Below are 25,558 nucleotides of genomic sequence, written 5' to 3'. Positions count from 1 at the left end.
ATGACTGACATTAATGAGGTCGGAGGTGTACTCGGGGCTGGAACGAGCAGAGGACGAGGAAGTGAAGTTTGACATTTGAATTACGCAGAAATGAGCGAGGTTTGCTTTTCCAAGCTGAAGAGAAAAACGTCTGTTGATAGTTTTTCTAGTTTTTGTGCGCAATTGCGCCCAAATCCGGAGACGCCGGTGGCACTTTTACGCGCAGGACTTCTGTTGAGTTTATTTCGTTTGTGCGCCTGTTTGGGTAAGATGCATGATTGTCTGTCCATGTAGATCACACGGTGACATAATGACAGTAAATATGAGCGTGTCTCCTCTTTGTGTGCAGATGACAGTTGTGTTCTGGGGATCGTGGGACGGCCAGTGTCTCTGCCTTGCGTTCTCCCTGAGTTAGTCAACTCCGAGAATGTCACCATTGAGTGGATGAGAGGCAGTGAGTTGATACTCAGGTCGGTATGGAAGCCCGATGGAAGTGTGGAGACATGGAGCAATAACAGAGTCACAGTCCCATCTGACGCTCCTCTGACTGGAAACGTGTCTTTAAACCTGCCAGCGGTTCGTCCCGTTGAAGACCAAATATCTTACAGCCTTTTCATGGTGTTAGGGAAGAATCAGAGCGCCAGGCTGTGCACCACATGCCTCAGGACAGCAGGTAAGTCCCGCGGGATTCAGGAGGAAGAAGAAAAAGGATATTTAGAAGTCCAGTCTCTGGTGGTTGGTGGCAGCCATGGCTGTAAATTTTGTCGGAGTATTGAATGAGGACATATTAAAAGCCGGAAATTTTAAGCACCAGACACTTAATTTTTTGTATTTTAGGGTTTTTTTTAATTAACAAAATTGAACGTTTTCTAGATCTGTTTGTGACCAAAGTCTCTGTATTCATGTACAGACACAAAATTCAGGTTCCAGTTCAATATAAGTTGCAATATAATGCAGTGAGTGCATGGTTTTCTTTTAACTTTGCACCAACACAGTTACAGACATTATTTATTCTTCTTCCCTCTTTGCCGGAGTCCAGATGGGAGTCAGAGTTTCTGAATTACATCTGATATAAAGTCACGTTTGTCTCTTGTTTGCACCTGTTTACATCAGTGGTAGATGATCTTATCATATAAACACCTGAATTGTAACAGTTCAGATGTGTTTCAGCAAAACTCCTGCACATTTATAACATGCCACACGTGTCTGTAATGATTTGTAGGTACCATATGTATCTGACTAGTTAGAAGACTAGAAAAAAACAAAAAACTGCTGCATGAAAACATTCACAATCATATTGTGGAAGTGTTGGAGGCATTGTTTCCATGATGAGTAATGTCTTAATGCTTTCTCTAATTCCTCAGCGTCTTTCATGTAATTACTGGAGGAAAAGAGATTCTAAATATTACTAAATATAGAATCAACACATATGTTTGCAGCCAGTTTCAGCTCCCCAAAGTTGGAGAAGGAAGAGGCAGTGCAGGGCGATGAGAAGGTCTTCCTGTGTCACTCCACTGGAGGTTATCCCACACCTGCAGTGTACTGGCTCATCAATGACACAGAGGAGCCGCCCGCAGGGTCGGTGAGGACTCAGATGACATCACTCCCAGACAATCTCTACAACATCACCAGCCACTTGACCCTCAACATTTCCGACGACTCCACTGTGTCGTGCATCATTGATAACCAATCTATGAACCAAACCGTGATGTCAACCTGTAAGTGCATTCATTAGTGTTCAGACATAGCAGCACGATTCTCCTTATCTGTGAAACTCATAGTTATGCAAATTCTGCTATCAACTGGTTCCCTATACTGGGCAATATCACGTGTCTGACTGGTTTGATATTAATTAACATTAGCAAATGCAATCCAGTTCTTATCGTCTTTGAACTTTTGAAAGCTCTAGTTTAACATGTAAAGACAGACAGTTTTGTTTTTTAAATCTTATCACTCTTGGATCAATCAGTTAATCAATCAGTCAAAAAATTTAAAAGTCACCTTGGCGATGTACATCTTTTAAATACAGTCGATCTTACGTGCTGCACAATAATGTTTAATATTAAGTATGTAGTGTTATATTCCCATATATCATTGTGATGTTGTTTATTCTATTACTCTCGTTTTCTTCTGCTTGTTTTCTTTTTTCTTTCTCAACAGGTGATCCAGGTGATCGATATATGTATTTTTTGTCTGCTTATTTTGTTGGTTTTTGTTTTTTGCCCTTTATCCCCGTCCCTCTTCTCCGCTGTTTTTTTTTTTTTTGTTTGGTTTTTTTTCTTCTTCCCCCTCTTTCTTTCTCCCTTTTCTTTTCCCCTGTCCCGTATCTAGCAAGTAAAAAAAAAATAAAATAAAATAAACAATAAAAGGTAAATCAAATGGACCATTACGGCAAGGCTGGGATGGTCCATTTGGTAAAGTAAATCCGTTGGGCATCTTTCTTCGCCTTTAGACAATAATTCTGATGGCAAAAGAACAAAACGGGACAGGTTTAAAAAAAAATATAAAAAAATACAGTCTATGGATTTGGACTCTTTGGATTTTAAATCTTCTTCTTTAGTGTTTTTTTTATTGCGGGTTTTTTTTGGAGTCAGATGTTATTTATTTATTTATTTACACTTTATTTATTGGCCTTGGATCCATGGCACACTGAAAACATTTTTACTATCGTTTTTTCCTGATGATTGCTCAGATGGAGTGGAGGCCAGGCCTGTGACGAATCGAGCATCGTCGGCCATGTGGATGTTCAGCACAGGTCTGTGTGTGGTAGTTGGGATCATGGTGATAGCTGGAGTGGCGTATCAGATCCACCTGGACAAAATAAGCAAGAGGAAGAAGGAAGAACACAAACAACAACAGAGAGGTAAGCAGATCAATGTGTTTGTTTATCAGTGAATTTAATAGAAAATAGTGCAAATAGTTAAATCAAATATTTGCAGCCTTTGCCTTTACACTGGAACCTGTGGAGCTTTTTTATTGGTGGACTTTATGCAGAAATTATGTAAATTATGTTTTGGCTACTGGGAAAAAACTGTCAGTTGGGCATCTCAAACCCAGCTGTTTGATATAAAACCAACCTGGTGCAAATATCTGAGGAAGTTTCTATTTTTATATGAGTCTGGATGAATGTTTGAGCATGCTGTCATGCGCAGAGCAAATCTGTGCCTCCTTTATCGTTTTCCATGATGGATATGAATGCAAAGCAGAAAGAACTTGTGCATAGTGCTAAAAATATACAAGGTTATATTTAAAAATACAAAAGCTATACAATCTAAGTTTCCAGGGTCCTTTCCTTGTGCTCCTCCACTGTGTCTAAACAGCACCCACCCACACCTGGGCGGGTGGAGACTGGAGAACACGGTGGTGTTTACAGCTGGATTTTCACTGAGCTGTAAGAAGTGCCTGAGATCACAACATTAGGAATGTCTTCTGTAAGACGTCACACAGAGCTGGATGTAGAAAATCACATCTGAAATCAAGTGTTTAGAGCAGTTTATTTAATTATACATAAACTCAATGTGCTTAATGCAGAAGATAAAAACATAAAAACCTGTGAAGGTTTAAAATACCTTAAGGCAGTGAAAACTTTACAGAAAAACTACGGTGTTGAGGGCGGCACAGTGATGTGGTGATTAGCACGGTCGCCTCATAGCAAGAAGGTCGTGGGTTAAAATCCCACCTGGGGTCTTTCTTTGTGGAGTTCATGTGTGGGTTCTCTCAGAGTACTCTGGCTTCCTCCCACAGTCCAAAGACATGCAGTTAATGGGATCAGGTTAACTGGTGATTCTAAACTGACCGTGACTGTGACGGTCTGTGTGTTCCCTGCCTTTCACCCTATGTCAGTTGGGATTGGCTCCAGCCCTCCGTGACCCTGAACTGGATAACTGAAAGAAAATGGATGAATGAGTGATGAGCTGCTGAATGTCAGCCTGTGTGAACACAAAAGGTTTTGAGTTTTGATCTAAGGGCATCTTGCTGCACTGGGGGCCAAACCATTAAGAATTTTTTGAACTATTAAAAGGATTTTTAAAGAGAAGTTTATACTGTGGTGGGAGCCAATGAAGTGTCTGGGATACTATACTATACTATACTGTACTGTACTAAAATACAATTTGAAAGAGCTCATTGTTAAGCTGATGGAGCATCTAAAGTCTGAGCTTTTCCCTCACAGCAATCACTTGTACGTATGCTGGACTCACTGTATAAAACCTGTTTAATATGAGCATCCACCATTTTTAAAAGTATTTATATGACACAAAACAAGTATAATAGGTTCTCTTTAACTAGAAAAATCAGAGCTGTCAGGTTGTTTGTTGTGCTTTTGTAACTTGTTTATTTGTCACCATCAGGATACAAAAGACGGTATCAATTCAGGTTGGAAGACGAGTTGATGAACCAGGAACAAAGGGAGACGGATGTTTGAGTCCTGACGGTCACTTAAAAAAAGAAGCCACGAAGCACTGATGTGTAAATATGTTTGTTGTAATTACCATTTAAATATAGTTTTTAAAAATACTGTACAAGAACAATTCTTGGTGGTTGTTTTGTTTAGTTTTTGTTTTTTGCGAGAACCTATTTGAAGATTTAATAAAGACTTCCAAAATGACACTAAGCCCTCTTTTACTTCATAGATCTATAAAGGCGTACGAGAGGTGAATTCATATTTCTTTTAGAGTAAAAGAAAGCTGCGTTGGATTTCAGGTTTTTTTATTCTTGAGCACTGATTCAGAAACAAAGAAAGCTCCGAAAACAAACAAGCGGCAAGTCTTCCTATTCATCTGTAACCAGAAATGATAAATGAGTCATTGCTCATCAAAAAGCTTTCAACTAGATCTGCACTGGATATAAAAGTCACAGCTTTTAATGCAACGTTTCTTTATTCAAGTTATCTTAAAACAGCCAATCAGCGACTGTCCAGCTGATTCTCATGTTTTCACGATTAAAAGCCTCCTCCTCCGCTGGACAGTGAGACAGCGAGCTGCTGCAGGTCTGCATCTCTCTTCAATCCACTTTAACAAAAATCACGTGAATGAGAATTTACAGGATCCTTCTTGCTCGATTTGAAGAGCTGGACCCGAGGTTCAGAGTTCAGCTCGAGCCTTCCTGCACAGACGTCACCGTGTAGAGGTCGTCCCGACGCTGAGATGTGATCGGGATCTGCTGCCGGATGTCGGCCAGATACTGCAGGTCTGAAAACACGCGACACATTTAGAGAGAAGACACAATAACAGCAACGCCAGAGTAAATACGAGCACTCTGCAGTAACTGCTGCTGTACCAGACTGAAATGTTTCGGTTTTACATTGTCAGCTGTTCATTTTTTTATTATTATTCTGTAGAGAAAATCATTAAAGCAGTAAACTAAAACTTCTTCTCAGAGCAGAAATTCATTTTTCCACTTTCCTCACCACCTGATCAAAGATTACATAACTGACTTTCACATTCCACAAAGACAAGCAGACTTCTGTTTTTCCTCACCGATGTCAGCATAAATAACAGCTTCCTCTGGTCCAGCCTTGGAAATGACTTCTCCCCTGTAACAACAGAATTATTCACAAATCAGCACAAGTCTGAACCGCTCCTTTAGACTTCCTCACAGTTGATATTTTCTTGTAGATTTCATTTTTACAAAATAAGTATAGAATAATTTATTGTATGTGATAAGAGCTAGTTGTTTGTTTGTTTTTTTACATTCATATAAATTCCCTGCAGGAAACACATTAAAACTTTAAATGCTAATGCACAGTTAAGGTTTAAGTTTCATCTGTTTTGTACGGTCATGAAGTAAGCCGGCGATTCTACTTCACAGGCAGGCAAGGACTTGTCGCTGGACACTTTTCAACTGACGACATTTCCAGAGTTGATGAGTAACTCTTCAGACCTCTTGGTGACACTCACTCGATGTCACCTCCTCTTTGCGACTGACTCAAAACATACTGTAAAAAAACGAGAGCTGATGCCCGTAGAACAGGGTAAGATGACAAACTGCTCCCAGCACGCAACCTCCGCTGCTTAAAGAAACACGTTAGATTAAATTGCCTATCTGTTCCTCAGACAGACAAACAAAACCCACACATGACAGCAGAGGAGCTGCAGGAAGGTTCAGGTAACACACGACGGGGTGGAGTCATCAGAAAGAAACTAAACACCTGGAAAAGCCGAAATTCCCAGATGAACTTTAAAGCTCTTTGGTCGCGCCTGCCAACGTGAAATATTCCCTCAAGCCGTTTGTGTGGCAGCCCAGATCCAAATCAAACCCGAAAAACCACCGTGGGCTATTTAACCTGCATCCTGTTACCTGAGTTACACTTTACATGGTGTGCATGGCATCCGAACAATAAACGGCTCAGAACTTGGAGAATTGCAGGAGGAGTGGAAACGAAGCGTAGGAAGGCGTCCCTGGATTTAAACCTTGTGACAAACAGTTTTTAAAGCTCATGAAATACAAAGTTACAATGAATTTGCTGCTTTTTTAAGTTTGTCTACTGTTCCTACTGGAGTTCCTCAGCTTAACCAGAGACGGCAGTGAGATAAACTCTGATAACAGTTTGCTGATTCTACATCTGTACTCCACCCTAACTGCTCTACATTGTTAAAACCCCTGAATTCTTCTACTTTTACTGCCTTAAGCTGTCTCTCTGAAAACTTTAACCGCCTTATCACGTCCTGCCTTTTTGCTTTTTGATCTTATTTTCTTACCACGGGTTCACGACGGTGCTGTGACCCCAGGCCACGTAGGAGGCAGCTTCATCTCTGGCAGGTGATGCTGTGGCCACATACACCTGATTATCAAGCGCCCTGCATAAAGAGACATTAAAATGATTCATTGCAGACTTAAACAGCAGCAGATCTCAGCTTGTAGTCATTGAGCTCTCTTCATGCTGCGTTTATTATTCAGCTTGGATTCATTCAGGCGTTCTTTTGCCTTATAAGTAACATGTCTGGCTAACAAAAGGTCAACCCTCAGATCAGATATCTGGCTGAAAGATAACTAACATGTCTGCAGTAAATTATTCTTTTTGGGAGTGACTGACTATGACCCTCAGTCTGACCTCCCCCTCTGCAGGAGCTCCCAGTGGGCGGGGCCTGTGGTCATGTTGAAGGCTCCGGGGTAAACCAGCAGCTGACAGCCTGAGGACAAAAGCACAGTCCAATCAGCTCTGGTACATCACAGGAAAACAAAATCTAAACACTCCTTTCAGATGCTTACCCTTTCTGCTGTAGAGCTGGGCGAGCTCCGCAAACCTCATGTCATAGCAGATCCCAACACCCACTTTGCAGAACGCTGCAGGAGGAACACATCAGATCAATGTATGCTCATCCAGACCGCGAGGCAGAAAGCAAGAGTCTGCGACTGTCACTCACGTGTGTCAAACAGCGATAAACTGTTCCCCGGGCTCAGCGTCTCAGATTCCTGGAAGCGGATTTTTCCGGGAACGTCGATGTCAAACAAGTGAATCTTAGAGGAGGAAAGAAAAAAGATGAAGAGGATTCATCTCTCCAACTGACCACACACTGTATATGACCCACACATACCTTCCTGTGTTTAACAATCATCTCTCCATCAGGGCCAAACACTGTACAGGTGTTATACAACTTCCCACCATCCTCCTCGGGAATGGATCCTGTGGATGATGACGAGTCTTAAGAGCTTAGAAATTCAAGAGGGTTCAACTGAAAAGGCTCTTGGATGAGAGAGACAGATGTCATCACAAACATAAAGAAGTAAGGTTCAGTTAAGACCACAATGACCTGGACAACTGGAAACCTACATCGACATAATGAAAAGTAGTTTGAACTGAACTTGGATTTAAAGTTATCCCAATCTTCTTAAACGATGACCAGGCTTGGGTGGCAAGTGGCCCTGTTATGATCATTACTACCGCCATGTGTTTATCCTTGGACTGTGACAGAGACACGACACCCAAAGACTCCCTAAAATAAATCTTTGGGAGAATTCTGTAAAACCTCGTCACCTCCAGTACTTTGCACCCAACATGACGATGGAGAAAACTTTCAACTCAATGCTTAAAAAAAACAGGACTTCAACAGGTCAGATCGCCATGTCTATTTTTATACTGTCTGTGGTGAAGCCCATCAGTCCATCCTCCGCCTGAGACCAGCGCCTCTCCTTGAAGCCAACTTTCTTCTGATTGGTCACCTCTTGGAAACAGAAGGTTTGAACAGCAGATATCCCTCTTTGTGACATCGTACTCATCCAAGAGTTAAAAAAAGTCTTAAACCTGAGATTTTATCTCATAGGGATAACTTGTACATACACATCGTGAAATGAAACCTTGAGCTTCTTTAGTGTGATGGATCTGTTAAAAAGGTTTCTGATGGAACACTTAGAGGATAAAACACGGTAAAGTGCAAGCAGCAGAGCAGCTGTTTTCCAGGAGTTAAACATTCAAAATTCTCACTATTTTTTCCTACAGTTTACCCAGAAAAAGATTAAATTTTCCACATCGTCTTGACAACCCACAGCAGGAAACGCAGTGGAGTTATATATTAACTCTACTACTGGTGAGCTTTTAACTCTGAGGATCTAACACCACAGCGTGATACACACAACTCTTACTGTAGCTGAACTACATGAAGCATCATCAGCTCCTTTACAGTAACATCATTAGAAGTGAACTTTAATGTACTCTATGTAATAGATTTAAATCCACGGATGCTTTCACACCTCCCACCAGATACACCTCGTTCTCCTTTGCTGCCTCCGACAGCACCTGGGTGGATTCTCCTGGGATGTTCTCGGCATATCTGGAGAAGAAGTTGGTCCCATATGGAGAATTGAAGCATTCCTGTGTTAATGACAGGGAGATGATAAGCTCATAGGGTTAATCTGAGCAGTCCAAAAAGTTCCTCTCCTGGGAACTTTTTAGAAATATTTCATTCCTGCACTAACGGATGTCCAGAAAAGGGGACAAACAGTTCATAAAAACATAAAGACTACACCGCGTTAATGTTAAAGCGCCGTCCTCTCAGAGGACACGTCTTTTAAATAAAATCTACAGCTCAATTTGAGCCTCTCTGGCTCGTTTAGTTGCTTGTATTTTAAAATAAGCACTTCAGACTGCTGACAAGCAGCCCTGAGGACCCCCTTCCTCCTCACCGGTAGCAGCACCACTTTGCTGCCCTGTCCTGCAGCCTCCTTCACCAGCCTCCGGGCTCTGCTCAGGTTGTCTGCTTTGACGCTGCTCACCTGCAGTTGGACCACCGCCAGACGGAACTCTGAGGAAACACAAACACGGAATTTCAGCGAGCAGCAGCGAGTGACGGAGAGCCTCAGGCTGCGGTACAGGCTTCAAAACTTTAACCGCGCTCAGTGATTTAACATTAAACTGCGAAACACGGAGAGCTCTGTACTTACTGGACATGACTTTGGCTAAAGTAGACATGTACACACAGGACTATCCGCACACTTCACCGCGCCACAGTCCGGGTCATGTGTTTCCGGGTGGCGGATTGGTTTTCAAAATAAGAGACCTTCTTGATTTAACATAAAAAAAATAAACAGTACTAAAGAAATATTATTGACTGTTTTGAAATCGAAAGTGTTATTTTTAGGCGACTTGACGATATAAATTTAAGCTTACGAAAAACTGAGGTCGTTAAATGTGAAGATTTAAGGCGGTGTAACGTCACAGGGGGTGGGTCGATTCAGCACAAGATTATCATTGTTATCAACTTTTCTGGTTAATAAACAATAAAAATGAAGGATCTCAGTGGCTCTGCTCAGTAATAACATTCCTAAATATAACATGTATTTCCAAGTAAAAAAATAAAATAAAATAAGATGAACTAGCATTAATGAACCTCAGCGATTAAAAAATAGGGGGATTACTCATGGTACACAAATAGTGTCCAACCTTCCACTACAGAGAGAATAGCTAAGCTATGAAAGGAAAAACAAAAATATTCAAAAGGAGGACTGTGACCCTGTTTGAAGTATATAAACGATTAAGATTTTTAAAATGTTTTTCCCTGGACATAAAACAAACAAGCTGTTTTTTGCTTATTTGACTAATACAATAAACTAAGAAAACTATATTTTAAAGAATAATACTAAAGTAAATGAAGAAAAAAATTAGTGTGGGCCATGATTAAAACCACAATTAATTTTGTTCAGGTTTTGAATAATTTTTAGTCAAAGATTTAAACAGCTAAAAAAATTAAGATGACAAATTTCCCTCCAGGTTGTTAGAACAGGGGCGTGTCCAGAGGGGGGGGGGGGGGGGGGCACGGGGTCCTACCATCCGCCCCTGCTGTCTTACTGACTTACCAATGTCTTACAATGTCAGCACAGGCATGACTCATGGAGAAAGGTACCTTAGTATATGTGCTTACAAACTTTTAATGTTTCATTGTACTTGTACTTTAAGTAATTTCACATTACATTGCCTTCTACTTCTATTGGACAATATTTTCAATGCAAATAACGTACTTTCTACTTGATACTGTTCATCTTAAGGCTGTAGTTTAATATTTTATTTTGCAATACTTTTGTTAAAGCCTTGAATTAAGGCTGAGAGTTTCACTTCAATCACATCTTGTTTAAAATCCACTTTGCTGTACAGATGCAAAAATGCAAAAATTAAAATTAAAGTTAATGTCCAAAAACTTTTGGTCATAACTGCATGCCAAATGCTGTTTCACAATGAGTGTGTCCAAACGTGCAGTCAAATAATCTCCATTTATTAAAAACAGAAATGCTTAGAAAATAACAGCAGTACAGTAAGGTGCAAATTACATTTGAGACATGTCGCATTCTGATCTAGTGGTTGACAGCCTGTGCCAGTGATGTTACAGAGAATGTAAAGACTCCCAGTCGAGGATGTTCCAGTCAATGGGGAAAATACAACGCATGGATTACACAGGAATGCTTCAGACTGGAGTGAGGGTCGGGAACAGATTTTGTCTTGAATTCTACTTTTGTTTTTTGCTTTGCTCATAGTTTAAATGTGCTTTTCAGTCTGAGAAAGGGGTCAATGCCCTCTGGGCTGAAGTTTAAACTGCAACTGTCACACTGGAGGTCTCTCTGGGAGGCTGAACACACAACTAGACTTCAAAGCAAATAAATAAGCAGGAAGAAAGCAAGAAAGAGTCACAGCAGATTTTATGACTAAAGAATAAGATACGGCGATCGAGGGGGCGTGACAATTCTGAAACAGACCAAAAATCGCGCATTAGTGTGACACCCATGTGGAGCTGTTAAAGCATGCAAAATAAAACCGTTCAGCCGAACCTTAAACACCACCGCGCTATGAACAGAACCGCGATTTTAGAGGATCTTCACGCTCCTGCTGCGATATGCCGCCACTGCTGGTGCCCATATCGCACATCACAGGCATGAGGCCGAAGGCAACAGTGGCAAGCAAACTGAAACTGCTCAGTATGGACTGCAGACTGCTTAACACAGTATATGGTTTTAGCTAATACATGAGACAGACTGAGTTGCAGACAGAGATATATATTTATATATAAATATGGTTGCACCGATTATGAAATTTGATACTGATGTTACAAAAAATTTGGCTGATAGCTGACATTTTTCTTTTTCCTCTTATTTATGTTGCCTTTTTTTTCCAGGGAAACAGAAATCTTCACCCTGTAAAAATAATTTCGATTTTTTAAAGCCTTCCATCACTTTGGAAATTAAGTCAGCACGAAAAATCATGTGACAGCACAGATGAACACTGGGGGCTGTAAGTGGGAAACATCCATCAGAAGTCAACAGCGGCCCATTTATCAGTGTAGTCGTGATAACTTCACATCAGTGGTTCTCAAACGTTTTGTAGCATGCCTGCCACTCAAAAACATCTAAACGATCAAGAGCAATAAAAAAAAAATCTAATCTGAATTTTAGTGAAATAAATGTCACCACAACCACACCAAACTCTTGTCTACTTCTGTACTTTCAAAAAAAATCATACTCATCCACGGTGGATTAACCCCATGTTTTTCCCCTGGTCATAATCACCTGTGGATCTGTGCACCACAGTTTGAGAACCACCTGTGCTGCTCTTCTATTCTGCAAATTGTGTGGACAGAAAAGTTGTTTTTGTGGGTCAGAAATGAGATCAGCTTTTTGTGCACCATGAAAACCCTGTCTTTAAAGTGGACTTCATATGCTTTTACTTATTTCCTGTCATACACTGATACTAAACATATTAAACATGTCCACGTAATCCCCATAAGCCCAAGCTCAGACTTCTGACTGCTCTCAGGGCTCGGGGTTACACATTTTCATTCTACACTTTGACTTGTATGATGTCAAAGAGAGCAGGAATCCTTAACATGGTCATCTCACGGCACAGACGCTTCATCAGTGCTGTTCAGGGGCCAATCAGAATACAAGTTGCCTTAAAAGAGGAGGAGCTTTAGACAACAGATGAATTGAAGCTGGAGGACAACATAAATAATGATTATTCTGCACTGCCAGTCATGCAAAGCTACTCTAGTTGAATCCAAAAATAAAAATAGAGCTGCAAATGAGCATATCAGGTCCATTCCTTTCAAACCTCTGCAGCTCGTTACCGTGATCTTTTCATTCTCCCTAATGTTTCAGCCTTCTGGATATAATTTACTCATCGGGGGAGCGGGGGATATCATTCACATGGTGAAACTGACTGGGACGAGAAAATACTGAGGTGCTCATAATGTAGTCCAGAGAGGCTTTCTGGGAGCTACATCAGACTGCTATGAGATGAGGTTAATCAATTTTCATAAAAGCAGAAAATCAGAAAGAAGGGGAACTTCAAATCTGGCAAAGTTTACAAGTTTCACTGCATATTCTCTCAGGATATGCTTTCAAAATGACATTGCAAAGGTCTGTATACAGAGCAGTTTACACAATATATATATACACATTACATATTTAGAAACTAACTGTCAAATAGTTTATATTTAAGGCTGCCTGCTGGAAAAGTAAAGTTATCAAAAACAGTTACTGCAGTAGGAAATCTGCTTCATGTGCCAGTACTGCTTTTCTGGGGGTGGGGGTGTGCATCGTTATGTCCGAGCTACTGACTCATGCTGACCAGATGATCGTTAAATCTACGCAACATGTTACGAGAAACTCAATACTGCTCACATCAAAACGAATGGGTCATCATCAAAACGCTCAGGTGGAAAAGAAAAGGTCAGTCATGTGTGGATGAAAGAAGTTCGCCACTGGTCGGTCAGTACGCTACGTTAAGGCCAGCGGGAACTCATCAGAGTGGAGCTCCTCTGCAATGAGATCCCATTTTATACTAACAGTAGAGAAGAACATACACTACAACCAATATTTCTTTTTAAATAAGTATAATATAATGGTTGGATGACAGCGGAGCACCTAAATATTTCAACACTCGCAGCCTGGCTCACAGGTCTGCAGTCAGCAGTGTGCCCACATGTCCCAAAGACAGACACACGGGGCTTCACAGTCAACACTGCACTGGGATCTGTCCAGGAGGGAGAGTAGGAGAAGGTTTCACCGACGGAGCCTCTTCCTACAGTTTGTATTAATCTCCCACAATGAGCTCACCACCACCATTTATGAGCTCTCCAGGGCATCCAGGACTTTCATGATCTGCTGCTTGATGACCTTCGTGGCATCGCCCGCATTGGGAATCAAATATCTGAGACAGAGAAACAGACATTAGCTGAAAGGGAAAATGTTAATAAATCGTAAAGCCACTACTTTAAAATTCATGTCTGATTAGTTTTTCATCTGTGTGCAGACAAGCACCTCTCAACTGCTGAAATCTCCACTCCAGCTGAATTGTTGGTTCCAAACTTGAACGTGATTAGCTCTGGGTGCTTCTTTTTGGATGTGATCTTCACCACTGAGTTCAGCGCTTGTCTGGACTGGATGTAAGCAAAGCCCTTCCTCGTGGCGATCTCTCTCAGGCAGTACATGTGAGTGGCTGTGATCAACAAGTGACTGGAAACACAAAAGAAGAATCAGTGTTAGGATTTAATGTTTAATAAGTGGCCGCAGCGCTTGCTTGTTTATTCGTTTCTCATTGCACATCGAAGCCAAACTCGTCCACCCCTGACAGCCAGAGAAGGATGACAAAAACTGTGCTCAAGAAGCCAAAAACATACTTTCACCTCAATGGGAAGCATCACTATTTCAGTGAAGAAAATTAGAGTATCAAGAAATGTTAGTCATTCACATTTTCTCCTCTTCTTGCAAAGACGGTACACTTTACTTTGAAAATCCTGAGAGTGCCCAGGACACTCGCAATGAGTTTATTCAGTCGATTAATACTGTCAAATTTAGTCAAATGCTGCAAAACTTGTGGGATGGTGCTTTATAGTGCAGATGGATAATGATCCAAAGCTTCCTGCAAAGCCAGCCCAAGAGTTTCTGAAGGAAAAGAAATGGCCAAGTCAGTCACGTGATCTCTTTTCAGTTACTGAAGATAAAACTGAAAGCAGAAAGACCCATAAACAAGCAGCAAGTGAAGGCAGACGCAGTAAAGGCGTAGCAGAGGAAACACAGGATTTATTGATGTTCATGGGTTCCAGACTTTATCCAACTATTAAAAACAATCCTTGTATTTAAACTTATGTTAGCTTGTTCAATTAATTTGGAGCCTCTGAAAATCAGGAACTATGTTCAGGAAGCAGTGAAGCATCTTACCTTAGTATTTAAAGACTTCAACCTGCCCTTATTATGGCTGCCATGTAATATGCTTCAAGGTCACTGTACTCATTTAAAAAGTTTCCTAAACAAAACTGACAGCTTACCTGGGGAACATGTGACCTGTTTCTTTCACCTCGTTACATGGAATATGATGCTTTACATCAGGTTTGTTTATCCAGGTCTGAATGTTGACAATCTCCTTCCGGTCATCATCCGATATGGAGGAACTGTCTATCTCATCTGGCAGGAAGATCAGATGGAGGTAATCATTTTGTTTTTCAAAATAAAAGCCCTCACAATGCTTAAATATTTCACAAAATAATACCCTCTTCTAATTGTAATCTGCATTTGCTGTAATTTTACCTGTATCATACTCTTCTTCATCAGCAATACTGAACACAGGCTTCACTCCCCGGTAAGGTTTGCCGACGCGGTCGCTGCTGCTCACGTGCCTGATTACAGAGGGCAACAAGGCAGGTCAGAGCATTATAGCCACACTAGATAATTATACATTAAGTACATAGAACAGTTTGCACACAAACACCAATGGCATGAAGACCTCCAGCCTGCAGTAAAAAAAATATTAGCCCACTACTGCCACAGGTTGTGCTGTTAAATACAAAAAGGAAGAGGTTAAACGAGACATTTCTAGCTCGACATCTGGGTTACAGATTAGTGCTTGTATGATATTCAGGGCTATTTAAAGCAAATTATAGTTTATTTTATGGTTTTGCATAGCCCTGACTATCATCTGAAAGAACTATAATGAAATGGAAAGACAGACTTTTTAGTGCATCTCCAAGCAAACAAAGGTGAAGCCAAAGGCCTCGGTGAGTTAGACTAGAAAACGACGACCTTGTGGATGTAAAGATGACTCAATGTTTCTTAAAAGGCTGGAGCAGCTCCGGCAGTGCAGACAAAACAGCAGTTTTATGTTGTTAGTGAAAGCATGAAGAAAAATTCTAAGAAACAGTATCTCATAGACAGCCTGCTGCCCGTACTGTATGGGAACGTGTGGTGTTGTTACATGAGTGTAGGCAGGTGTAGGCGGAGATGCTGATACTAAGCATGCGTTAAAAGTCTCCAAAATCCTGGGGAGTGGTGCAGGTCTACAGCCAGTGGGCATGCCAGTGATAAACATCTCGATGTTTGGGAGCTCTTACCGATCTGGAATCACCTTCTCTGGCCAGGGTAGATTGAAAGATATTCTATTATGGGATAAGGCACAAGGAACTTAATTTCATGACAGGAAATATGGAAAAGCAAATATGGTCTGCTTTAATGTTTTCAGTCAGGTGTAAATATGCACTAAACCCAAACTAGCAGGATGTCAAAAAACGGAAAATTTTAACTGTTCTGGTAGAATTTCAGGGATCAGTTGGCTCTCAGAAGGCGCTCTGGTACTTTGGTGTTTTGGTTTTTAGTATTTGATATGTGAGAAGAATCACAAATTTGATTTTTTTTCAGTGTTAGAATATTAATTTGCATTCTGTTATTGTAGCAAACTGTATGATTTACACCCCTATAATTAAGAGAGTGTGTTGCAGTGTGAGCTTCAGTGGTGAATGTTTTGAGGAACTAGTTTCTCACCTGTCGACGGGGGCAGAGGTATTCTCAATGAAGCTGATCATCTTCTCCTTAACATTGACCGACTTGGACTTGAGAGCAAATGTCATTTTGTTGACCAGGGACTTCACACCTTTGCTGTCTCCAGGGCCACTCAGAGACTCTCCCTGTATTCATGGAAAAATGGAACAATCCGTGCCATCAGACAGAAGATCTCTCTTAACACCTCCAGTGTGGAGCATATTGTGATGTTTATGTCCTTTATGATAAAGTGGGTTGGCTGGCTCCCCTAACTTCTTACATCAGCTGAGCTGAGGCTGCTGTGAGATCCAGATGTGCTGACGATCCAGTGGACGTACGAGGAGTCAAGCCCCTCGACGTTCATGTCTACCAGGTGCTGCTGAAGAGCTGGAAGTACATGTGTCTCTGTGAATTTTAGCTTTCACAATTTTCTGTACTGCAGTTGTGACCAAAAAACAGATATATAAAAATGTGGATGTGTACAAGTTTCTCAGAAACATATCTATCTCTCTCTCTATCTATCCTATATACATACATATATGTACAAGAAATGAATATAGTTTTTTAACTTTATTTCATGCTAAAAAATTATGATGGAGATGTCCAAACAAGATCCTGTGACAAATCACTGACAGCCACTGCTGCACCACCTCACCGATGTAACGATTACAAAAACTATAACTTACACATACACACAAAAATAGGCTTCTCCGTGTTCATATTACTTCTCTGTGTGCATGCAGACTAATATGCTTGTCAGTATTGTCATTTTCCTACTCACCCATAAAACCTCCTTTTGCGATGCTGACATACTCTTTGTTTTTCTGTAACAGAAAGCTTGAAATGAGCAGATCTGCTAGAATATCATTCATAATATTGCAAAACAAAGATCACAAAAGAATTTGTTTTGCCAAACAAGGTTAAACAATTCTCATTTTTCCAGTTAAAACTTCCAATGATTACTACTTTTTTTAAGCATGAATTATAATGACTTTCCTGCTTCTGCTTCGTTTATTTTATTTTGTAAGCAAACAGAGATTTTGAGAGTTTGAAAAAAATCTAAAGGAAACGTTTGTAATTGTTATATGCATCCCACTTTCACAGCTCACCTGCAGGAAATGTGCCAACACCATGTTCATGTACATGTCTTCCTCTTCTCTCCCACTGCCCATGAAGCACAGGTGCTCTCCGCTGGCGATGGAACCTGACTCTAAAGACTGCTTCTGTGTCTCCAAGAGGGACTTCACAGAGAGTGCAAACTCAGATGGGTTCTGGAGCATCTGTAAGAAGCAATAAAGCATGTTTTATATTCATTTACTGCAAATATATTTTTCAAAGAATCCCTAAAGCCCCTATCCCTCACCAGGTCTGAGTCCAGGTGGAAGGCTGTGGACAGATGGCCAGCATTGTACTGCTCTGCAGGCCGGCAATCCACCACGAAGAAACGTACCCCATCCTAAAAAAAAGAAATTCAGTTTCCTCACATCCTCTTTCTTCCTTAAACTCACATGGCAAACTTGAGAACTATTAATAATTTCCCTCTCAAGTGTGTCACTGACCTGCTGCAGCTGGTTTGCCTGCAGAATTTCAGGGACAGACACAGGGAGGCACAATGCCTGACTGAGGTCAGTGTCCTCCTCTTTGAGAGCCACCAAACTGCTACCAAACAGATTCTGATTCATCTACAGAAACAGACAAAGGGAAACAAACAATGAGGTTTTTTTTAGATGCTGGCTTTGTCTCTTCGTTTGCTTTCTCATTGTTTATATTCAGCACTGCTCAGTTTTTATTTGCTTCACCTTTCTGAGCGACAGAGGGGTTTTGCTCTGGTAATACTGGGCCAGTGAAAACAAGTCTTCAATGTCCTCGGACTCCAGGAGAGAAGGAGATGCTTCCAGCATTTCTGGGATGAAATTTTTTTTTTCACATTTAATTACATTAAAAAGACATTCAAAAACTGTAAAAATGAGAAGAGAGGAACAAACTCACTGATAATGTCCTCTTTGCTTTCTCCTTCTTGTGTAAGTATGGTCTCTCTGAGGATACAAACAAAAACAAACTTTTAGAGCTGGCACAAACAGCCACGAGCTGGATTATCTTTCTGGCTGCATACTTGGCATTGACGAGGATGATAAGCATGAGAAAGAAGATGAGAAAAGGGTCCGCCTGCTGGAGGTACGAGTCCCACAATGTCTGGGTAACTTCAGGAAGGCAGTGGCTTGAAAACAGACTGCCCAGCTGTGGAACAGAAACAAACACAGACGCACATGAAGAGCAGTGTTACTTGAACTCTAGAGCTGCACAGGTGGAGAATAATTGATGAAAAAATATGGAGTAAATCTATGTGAACGAATATCACTTCTGCAGGGGAAAAAAGGAGGGAAAAGCATTTCCAGATGCTTGTACCAACTTTTATTTCACCAAAATTGAAGCTGTGTGCCTTTAATTGTTTTTGACTGAATCTTTTTCTGAAATGGGGCAAAAATGGTGTAAAACTTATTTAACATGAGGCAACATACCCAGCTGATGGCATAGGAGTCTGGTGTGATCTTTTTGGTGTCCAAGAACGAGCACAGCTCTGGCTCGTGATACTGCAGCAGCAGTCTGTACAGGTGGAAGGGTCGGCCTTTGGGCACACAGTCCCTGAAACGGAAAAGCTTTTACAGTCAAAACCTGCATGTCTGTGTGAGTGGGGTGAAAAGAATAAAGACGCCTAGATGACTCACCGAGGGATGTATTTGTTCATGATAGCATAGAAGCAGTTGTAGAGGTCGCTCCGGGGTAGATGAAGCCCCAGCAGCGGTTTGAGCAGGTGCGGCCAGCTGAGCTCAGGGGTGAAAGTGATGTTACGTGACTTGCAGTAGAAAGTGATGACTGACTCAACGTCGGACGCCATTTCACTCCTCTCATCCTCCGACACTGCCAGCTGGTCTAAACATGGGACACACGGAGGGGGTCGGCAGTTTTAGTTATCTTTTCCAAATAGGTCAAGTTTTTTTTTTCTATTGATGCATTAAATGATGTCATTATTATCAGATTTCTATTCAATTGAATCTCTCCCCATAGTTTCATGTCAGCATATTATCTAAACTTGTGACAGCTGTTCATGCTCACAGCTCCGTACTCCTTTAAATAAATGACGGGACATTTGGTTTGAATTTCAAATTAGAGGAGGGTGTGACAAAGACTGGAGGTGAGCTATTCTACTGAACAAGAAGGGGAAAAAAAGTACAAAGTTAGAGCAGGCTAGATGATTCATGATGTATGTAAGCGAGGCTATCCCGATCGTATACGCCCTGTTTTTTCTATCTAATGTAGGAAGTGGTAAATAAACTCCTCTGCATCTCTTCAGCAGCAAGAGTGCTGCTCCACTGAGGCTTTTTTGCATTATGGAGGGCGGACAATGCTACCTCAACAAGGAAGCGTTAGTATCTTCCCACACCAGCATCGGAAACTCACAGGAGCATGATAGGAAACTGAGATTGGGGAGAAGATTTAGACCGTTAAAGAAAGCATTTTTAAACCAAACATAACATTTCTGGAGGATCATCAGGGCTTCAGGAGTCTTAGCAGTAGATCACCAACATCACACAGGCACAAACTCTCATATTCAGCCCATTTGCAGCGCATCATATCAGACAAGAGTTGCACTAAGATAAACTGCAAAAAGCAGATCGATGTTATTACTAAATACTTCGTTTTTTGTAGACGGTCGTCTCAGAGCCAGCTGCACACAGAGACCAGCGCCATTAGTCCAGAACAACTCTATTTAATGAAAATGAGCTTTTAGTTTCTTTTCTGACTTAAAGATAAGACTTAGCATGCTTTATGAGTTAATAATCCAAAGAGTTCAAATATGTGAATTTTATCCCTAATTTTTTTTTTTAAATCTTATCTAAGCCGAGCTTGTTTTTTCCCCACAAATATCCAACTTTAAACTCAAACAGCCTATAATTTTTTTTTCTTGAATTTTAGCCCCTTAACCTCACCAGCCAAACCCAGTGGATCTTAAATGTTGAGATATGGAGCCAAAAAACAAAAGAGAGCAAAATTCCTGACACAAATAATGCACTGACTTTTACTGAAGTAAATATTTATTCTCAAGTTGGATCTGCCAGAAAATGCTTGAGAAACTCACTGCAAATCCGAAAGTCAGGACTGTGTCAACGTATTCAGAGGCACCGACATTTACTCACCGATCAGCTGCTGACTCCGGTTATGAATGAGCTTCTGTTCTGGTAAATCGAGGACACCGTCCCACGAAGCCAGGCTGTCGCCTTTTCCGGAGACATTGAGAGCAATCTGCAAAAACAAAACCAGGATTCACTGCTGAGCATGGGGAGAAAAGGAGACCTGACATTCAGGAAATAAAGACTGATCTGCTGTAAGTGGCCAAAATCTCACTGCACTGATGGACAACAAATTCATACACATGAAGAGAATACTGTAGCAGCTGCTGATATTATTTTTGGAACATTTTGAGAGAAAAAAACTAAATTAATAAAATAAAAAAAAAATCTCTGCACCCTCTGGTTTACCCCAGTACAGCTGTAGAGCGATGAACAGGTAAAAAAGGCTCCAGATCTCAATGAACTTGGCACGCAGCTAAAGCAAATAATTTCTTTTTATTTTGAACCAAGTTTGGAAAGTAACAAAGTGGTAAAGGTACGTTTCTTCATGTCTCCCTTAGGGAGGCCATATTTACTCACCGACAACTTTGAAAGTTCATTTGATATCTTTAGATTTTTTATGAGAAGTCATTTTCACACCTCCAGGCTGTAACATGTAAACCACACGATTACAGACTTTTTATTCTTTCTTTTTTTTTTTTTAAAAACACACAACCACTGAGTTATCAAGTTGAAGCTGCAGGAATGAGAAGACGGTAGTGAACGCTCCAGATTGCAGCATCTGCTTTGATGCGAAGGTTGTACCAGTCTGTTGTGTTAAAGAGAAACCTGACCATGAAGGGAATGTAGTTGATTAACTGGTCGATCTGCGTTCCCACTCTCACTTATGATCAGAATGAGACTGCAGATACAAATGGTAGAAATTAGTAAATTCTTTTTGAAGGCCGCCTGCTCTAGGGGAGCTTTTTGAGGTAATCTGGGCATCTGACCAGGATACCTCCTGGACATGTCATATGTTTTAGGCATGTCCAACTAGGACATGACCCTCAGGTAGCCCCAGGACTCCCAGAGGAGCTAAAGAAAGTGACTGGTGAGGAGGAGGTCTAGGAATTTTGGCTTAGACGTGCTATCACAAAACAGATGCCCACTCCACAGAGTTGTTATATTCAGGCTTGTGAAACAGGTTGTTTAAAATCAGAATCCATTACTTTGTTTTGGTAAATAGAGTGCTTAGCTTTAAAAATAAATAAATAAACAATTATATAACATATCAATAAAATGTAAATGTCTGGCCCATGATATTTTTTGTCATTTCACGTGAGGCCCCAAGTGAACTTCAGTTTATAGTCTATGACTTATACGATGATTAATGGAGAAACTGAAGAATCTGAAAATGAAAGCAAAGTGCAAATTTTTACTTTTAGGTCAGAATGTTTTCAGAATTTGACACAAACAACAGAAACTACACCTACTTTATTCTCATTTTTAAGGTTTTCCAAAGTGAAAAAAGAAATCTTATATCTGCTCTCCTGCACTGATAAACACTTTGTGTTTGATTTGACTTTAAGCATTATTTGAACTTTTTTATAATAAACCAAATTATTCAATTTTATGACGTGTAAAATTAAAGGCTCTCTGAACTTTACACAGTGACTAAAAGGTCTCCTAATGATATTATCAAACAGCCTATTATCAGACACAATAAACATCCCATTCAAAGCTGCTTTACAACTGGGTGTAGCCGATAACGTGTCTTTTCACAGGCTGGTATTTTGCATGCAAAGCCAAGACGAGTCAGTCACCAGTAACCTATAAGTAGCATCATTATTGTCATCCACATGCTTGACATACAATACTGACTCTTGATGTCAGACATAACTGAAGTCTTTTCTTTGGGTGTGCCAATAAGAGATGATCCAGCCTACTCACACCTTAACGTAAGAATTCTTGGCTTCTGTCCATAGACGTACAAAGTATGTTGTACATGTCTAATAACTGTTTGAAACCACAATCTAACAGCTGCAACGTTCTCACCTTCCACATCTTGGCCCTGTGTTCAGCTGACTGCTCCTGGACCTGGATGGTGCCCCTCTCCATCTCCATGTCTGAGCCACCAGAGTCAAGAGCGTCAATGAGATCCTGGTCCCTGAAGAGTAACGAACGGCACAGTTACAATCCCACAAAATATAAATATAAAGGTTCATAGGCTGAAAACAAAACATAAGATTTGAAGAGTTCATTTTAAGGTAAATTATTAGTGTATCCCAGTTGTTACAGAGCAAGAAGTGGGGTACACAATAGACAGGTCGCTAGTTTGTCGCAAGGCTAACAAAGACAGACAACCATTCACACACATATTTACACCTAAGGGCAATTTAGAAACAGCAGTTAACCCAACTGGTGAAGCGAGAGTAGTTGCTCACACAGAGAACATGCAAACTCAAAGAAAGACCGGGGTCAGATGGTGGATTCAAATCCAGGACTTTCTCGCTGTGAGGCAACAGGGTTAACAACATGCATTATTATTAACTTCATATTTAACTCAATCATTATTCACATCTGTGTAATTATGTAAATTATGTCAGCTTTTACTAAATGCCCTGTGTTGTTTATTGCTCTAAAATTACATCTTAATCTTTTTTTTAATCCATGTTAATTTAACTCGGCATACAGACAGGTGACAAACTCAAGAGGAAAACAATAGAGCAACATCATAAAAAGGGGCATTCACAGCTTCCCTGTGAATCTGTGTGTTGGTTCTCTAAATCTCTAAAGAGATGAACACCATTTTTAGATATTTCCTCATCTGACGTTTTGATGAAGCCGGAGAAGAACAATGTCTAACGCATTTGTTCAAAATCTCCGATGACTGTATATACACATTTATATATATGTATAAAATCCAGGTCACTTTTATACTCATGGAAGTCCTCAGTGACCCGTGCACTATGACAAATGGCAGTGTCACAGAAGAGATCTTTCTTAACAAAGCAGAAACATTTCACGATAGATCTGAATGGACAAATGGACACGCACCATTCACACCAACAGAGCTACCAGAGCCCTCTCTGCAGGTCTATCGTTCAGGTTTTTCCTTTAATCTGACACATGAAGACCTCTTTCACGATGCCAGCCATCTTAATGGCAGCTGCTTTAAAAGTTTTTAGATATAACCAGCACTTTTCTATAAACTCTTTTCTATATTTCAGAGTAAAATAAAACTGGAACAACAGAGTGAGGCTGGGGAAGCGGCTGTCCGCCTAAATATTAGCTGTCCGGCTAACATTGCTACTAAACTTCCCACTGAGGCAGAGAAACCAACAAAAAATGTAGACTTCGTCACCGAACAGACTTAAAAGCTGTTATTTTATCCGTCTGAGATTTATCGACCGTTAATTTATCAGAACCGGGTTAGCTAATTGTCATTTAGCTGGCTAGCTGGTAAGCAGTAACGTCACCAAACTCCAACACTATTTTAAACACAAAAACTCATCTTTAGTTACTTTACACGGAAATCTGTGACAAAAATCCGACGCGACTGTCTGACAATCGAGACAAAGGCTCCGAAAATATTGACTGAACAACAAATTGTCTCACCAGCTGCCCAGAAGAGCTTCCTCCACGGCATCCGCCATTGTTGTGTTGACGGAGACACGTCAGATGTCGTCAACACGCCCGGTATGCGCGGTGACGTCACCGAACAACGGATCGAGATTGACAAGTGAAATCAAAGTGCGATAAGAAACCGATGAGACAACTACTTGTTTGCTTTGATTTGGGCGCTAAAAAGTTAATAATTGATCAACAAACAGAGAAAAACAGAAAACCTCATCAACATGTGCTGACCTCAGAGTTTAATCCTAACAATCTTCCTGTGTGATGAAGAAACAATTTACACACAGTGACAAGATCCTAAACGTGGGTCAAAGTTTGTGTTTGTGTGAGAAAGTGTAGGACACATCACTAAAGTCAGGAGTCAGAAATTCTTTATATCTCACTTAAAACATAAACATATGCAATCGATGCAAATAGGTTATACATTTGGCTCTGATCGCATGAATGACAGTTATTTTTATTTGCATGTAAATTTTCCTAACTTCAGATAATCATAAATGGAAACTTAAGTTTGTTTTTTAGATTTTGTGTGGTAGTCTTTGCATATACATTATAGTTGTAAGTATTGTTATAAATGTAAACATGTTTTTTTAATAGTTTTGCTTGTGTGCACCACCACAGCTGATTTTAAATTGAACAATCAAGACTTGTTTGAAATGTTTGTAAATTAAAGCCATTGCCAGAGGATTAGCAGTAATTGTACAGTCGACTTAGATTCTGTTTCATGGCAAAGTGAGGCCTGTTCTCTTGTTATTCTATAACAAATAACAAAGCAAATAAAACCTATTTTCAAGACAAAATTACAAAAATGGTGTCATGCCCAAATACATATAGACCAGACTACATGAATATTTCTTTTTTCTAATGAACTAATAGTTAAATATTATTTATTCTGCTGTCCATCTTTTCATTTTAGTAGGAATGCATTCACAGATATATTTTTTTTCTTGCCAGCATCTGCAATACCTGGAGCCAGATCCTTGGCAAACTGTCAAAGTTGCTGTCACAGCTTTACACAGTACAGAAATGTAGAACATTTAATACAGAGTTTGTAACATAAGTCAGTATTAAACTACTTCACTGTTATATCCTTACCTCCCAAACAGCTGTTCCTATATCCAGGAGCTGCTGTCAGTGGTCAGACATCCAAATATTTTAGGGGTTTCAACTTCTTCATGGAGCAGCAGCCCCAAGAGTCCATATTCATATTTATGGTGCCAGAGCTTTACCCTAAAGCATCTGAAAGGTCACGCTTAAGTGTTTAAATAGATTAGCAATTTTAAAATGGCCCCTCAGAAAAAGATCTAAAAACAGCCCTGTCTTCATAACATTCCTCACAGGAAAGTTTGCACAGTTCCTATTAAACTAATCTGGGAAGGTCAGGTGTGAGGCCTTTTAGGAAATACTATGAAATGACTCTATAGTCTGTTCAATAGACATATCTTTAAAACTTACGTGTACTACTTAGCAAGAAAATCAGAAAAACTGTAAAATTATATCAAAGTTTCAGATAATCAGAACAAAATTTAGTTTCTAACTACAGGGATTTAAAAACAATGTGCTGCACAATCCAGGTGAACAGAAATGATCAGATGTAAAATTCA

At 40.3% G+C, this 25,558-nt stretch overlaps 3 protein-coding genes across 4 annotated transcripts; 1 reads left to right on the top strand and 2 right to left on the bottom strand.

Moving 5' to 3' along the window:
- On the top strand, positions 1–4,402 carry LOC134642783 (ICOS ligand-like). The gene is made up of 5 exons (XM_063494733.1): positions 1–61; positions 329–652; positions 1,419–1,697; positions 2,672–2,842; positions 4,329–4,402. Exons 1-5 carry the CDS (start codon positions 1–3, stop codon positions 4,400–4,402), a joined length of 909 nt encoding a protein of 302 aa, XP_063350803.1.
- A 243-nt stretch (positions 4,403–4,645) lies between these two features.
- nit2 (nitrilase family, member 2) lies at positions 4,646–9,450 on the bottom strand. The gene is made up of 10 exons (XM_063495254.1): positions 9,358–9,450; positions 9,100–9,218; positions 8,668–8,788; positions 7,515–7,603; positions 7,344–7,437; positions 7,189–7,263; positions 7,031–7,109; positions 6,678–6,776; positions 5,457–5,512; positions 4,646–5,168 (listed from the first exon to the last, which is right to left on the bottom strand). Exons 1-10 carry the CDS (start codon positions 9,383–9,385, stop codon positions 5,068–5,070), a joined length of 861 nt encoding a protein of 286 aa, XP_063351324.1. The 5' UTR covers positions 9,386–9,450; the 3' UTR covers positions 4,646–5,067.
- A 1,211-nt stretch (positions 9,451–10,661) lies between these two features.
- On the bottom strand, positions 10,662–23,984 carry tbc1d23 (TBC1 domain family, member 23). Of its 2 annotated transcripts, XM_063495424.1 has the most exons (19): positions 23,937–23,984; positions 22,374–22,485; positions 20,406–20,511; positions 18,936–19,140; positions 18,729–18,852; positions 18,323–18,447; positions 18,199–18,245; positions 18,009–18,112; positions 17,769–17,891; positions 17,573–17,665; positions 17,319–17,489; positions 16,991–17,033; positions 16,490–16,596; positions 16,213–16,355; positions 15,786–15,830; positions 14,986–15,074; positions 14,727–14,862; positions 13,720–13,914; positions 10,662–13,609 (listed from the first exon to the last, which is right to left on the bottom strand). In XM_063495424.1, exons 1-19 carry the CDS (start codon positions 23,972–23,974, stop codon positions 13,525–13,527), a joined length of 2,091 nt encoding a protein of 696 aa, XP_063351494.1. In that variant the 5' UTR covers positions 23,975–23,984; the 3' UTR covers positions 10,662–13,524. The 2 variants fall into 2 exon arrangements, with proteins under 2 accessions (XP_063351494.1, XP_063351495.1); XM_063495425.1 differs by lacking the exon at positions 15,786–15,830.
- Between the last annotated feature and the right edge of the window lie 1,574 nt (positions 23,985–25,558).

The sequence above is a fragment of the Pelmatolapia mariae genome, linkage group LG15 (assembly GCF_036321145.2).
Source record: "Pelmatolapia mariae isolate MD_Pm_ZW linkage group LG15, Pm_UMD_F_2, whole genome shotgun sequence".
Lineage (NCBI taxonomy): Eukaryota > Metazoa > Chordata > Actinopteri > Cichliformes > Cichlidae > Pelmatolapia > Pelmatolapia mariae.
The sequence above is the reverse complement of the archived record's forward strand: the minus strand, read 5'-3'. Positions and strand labels throughout refer to the sequence as shown.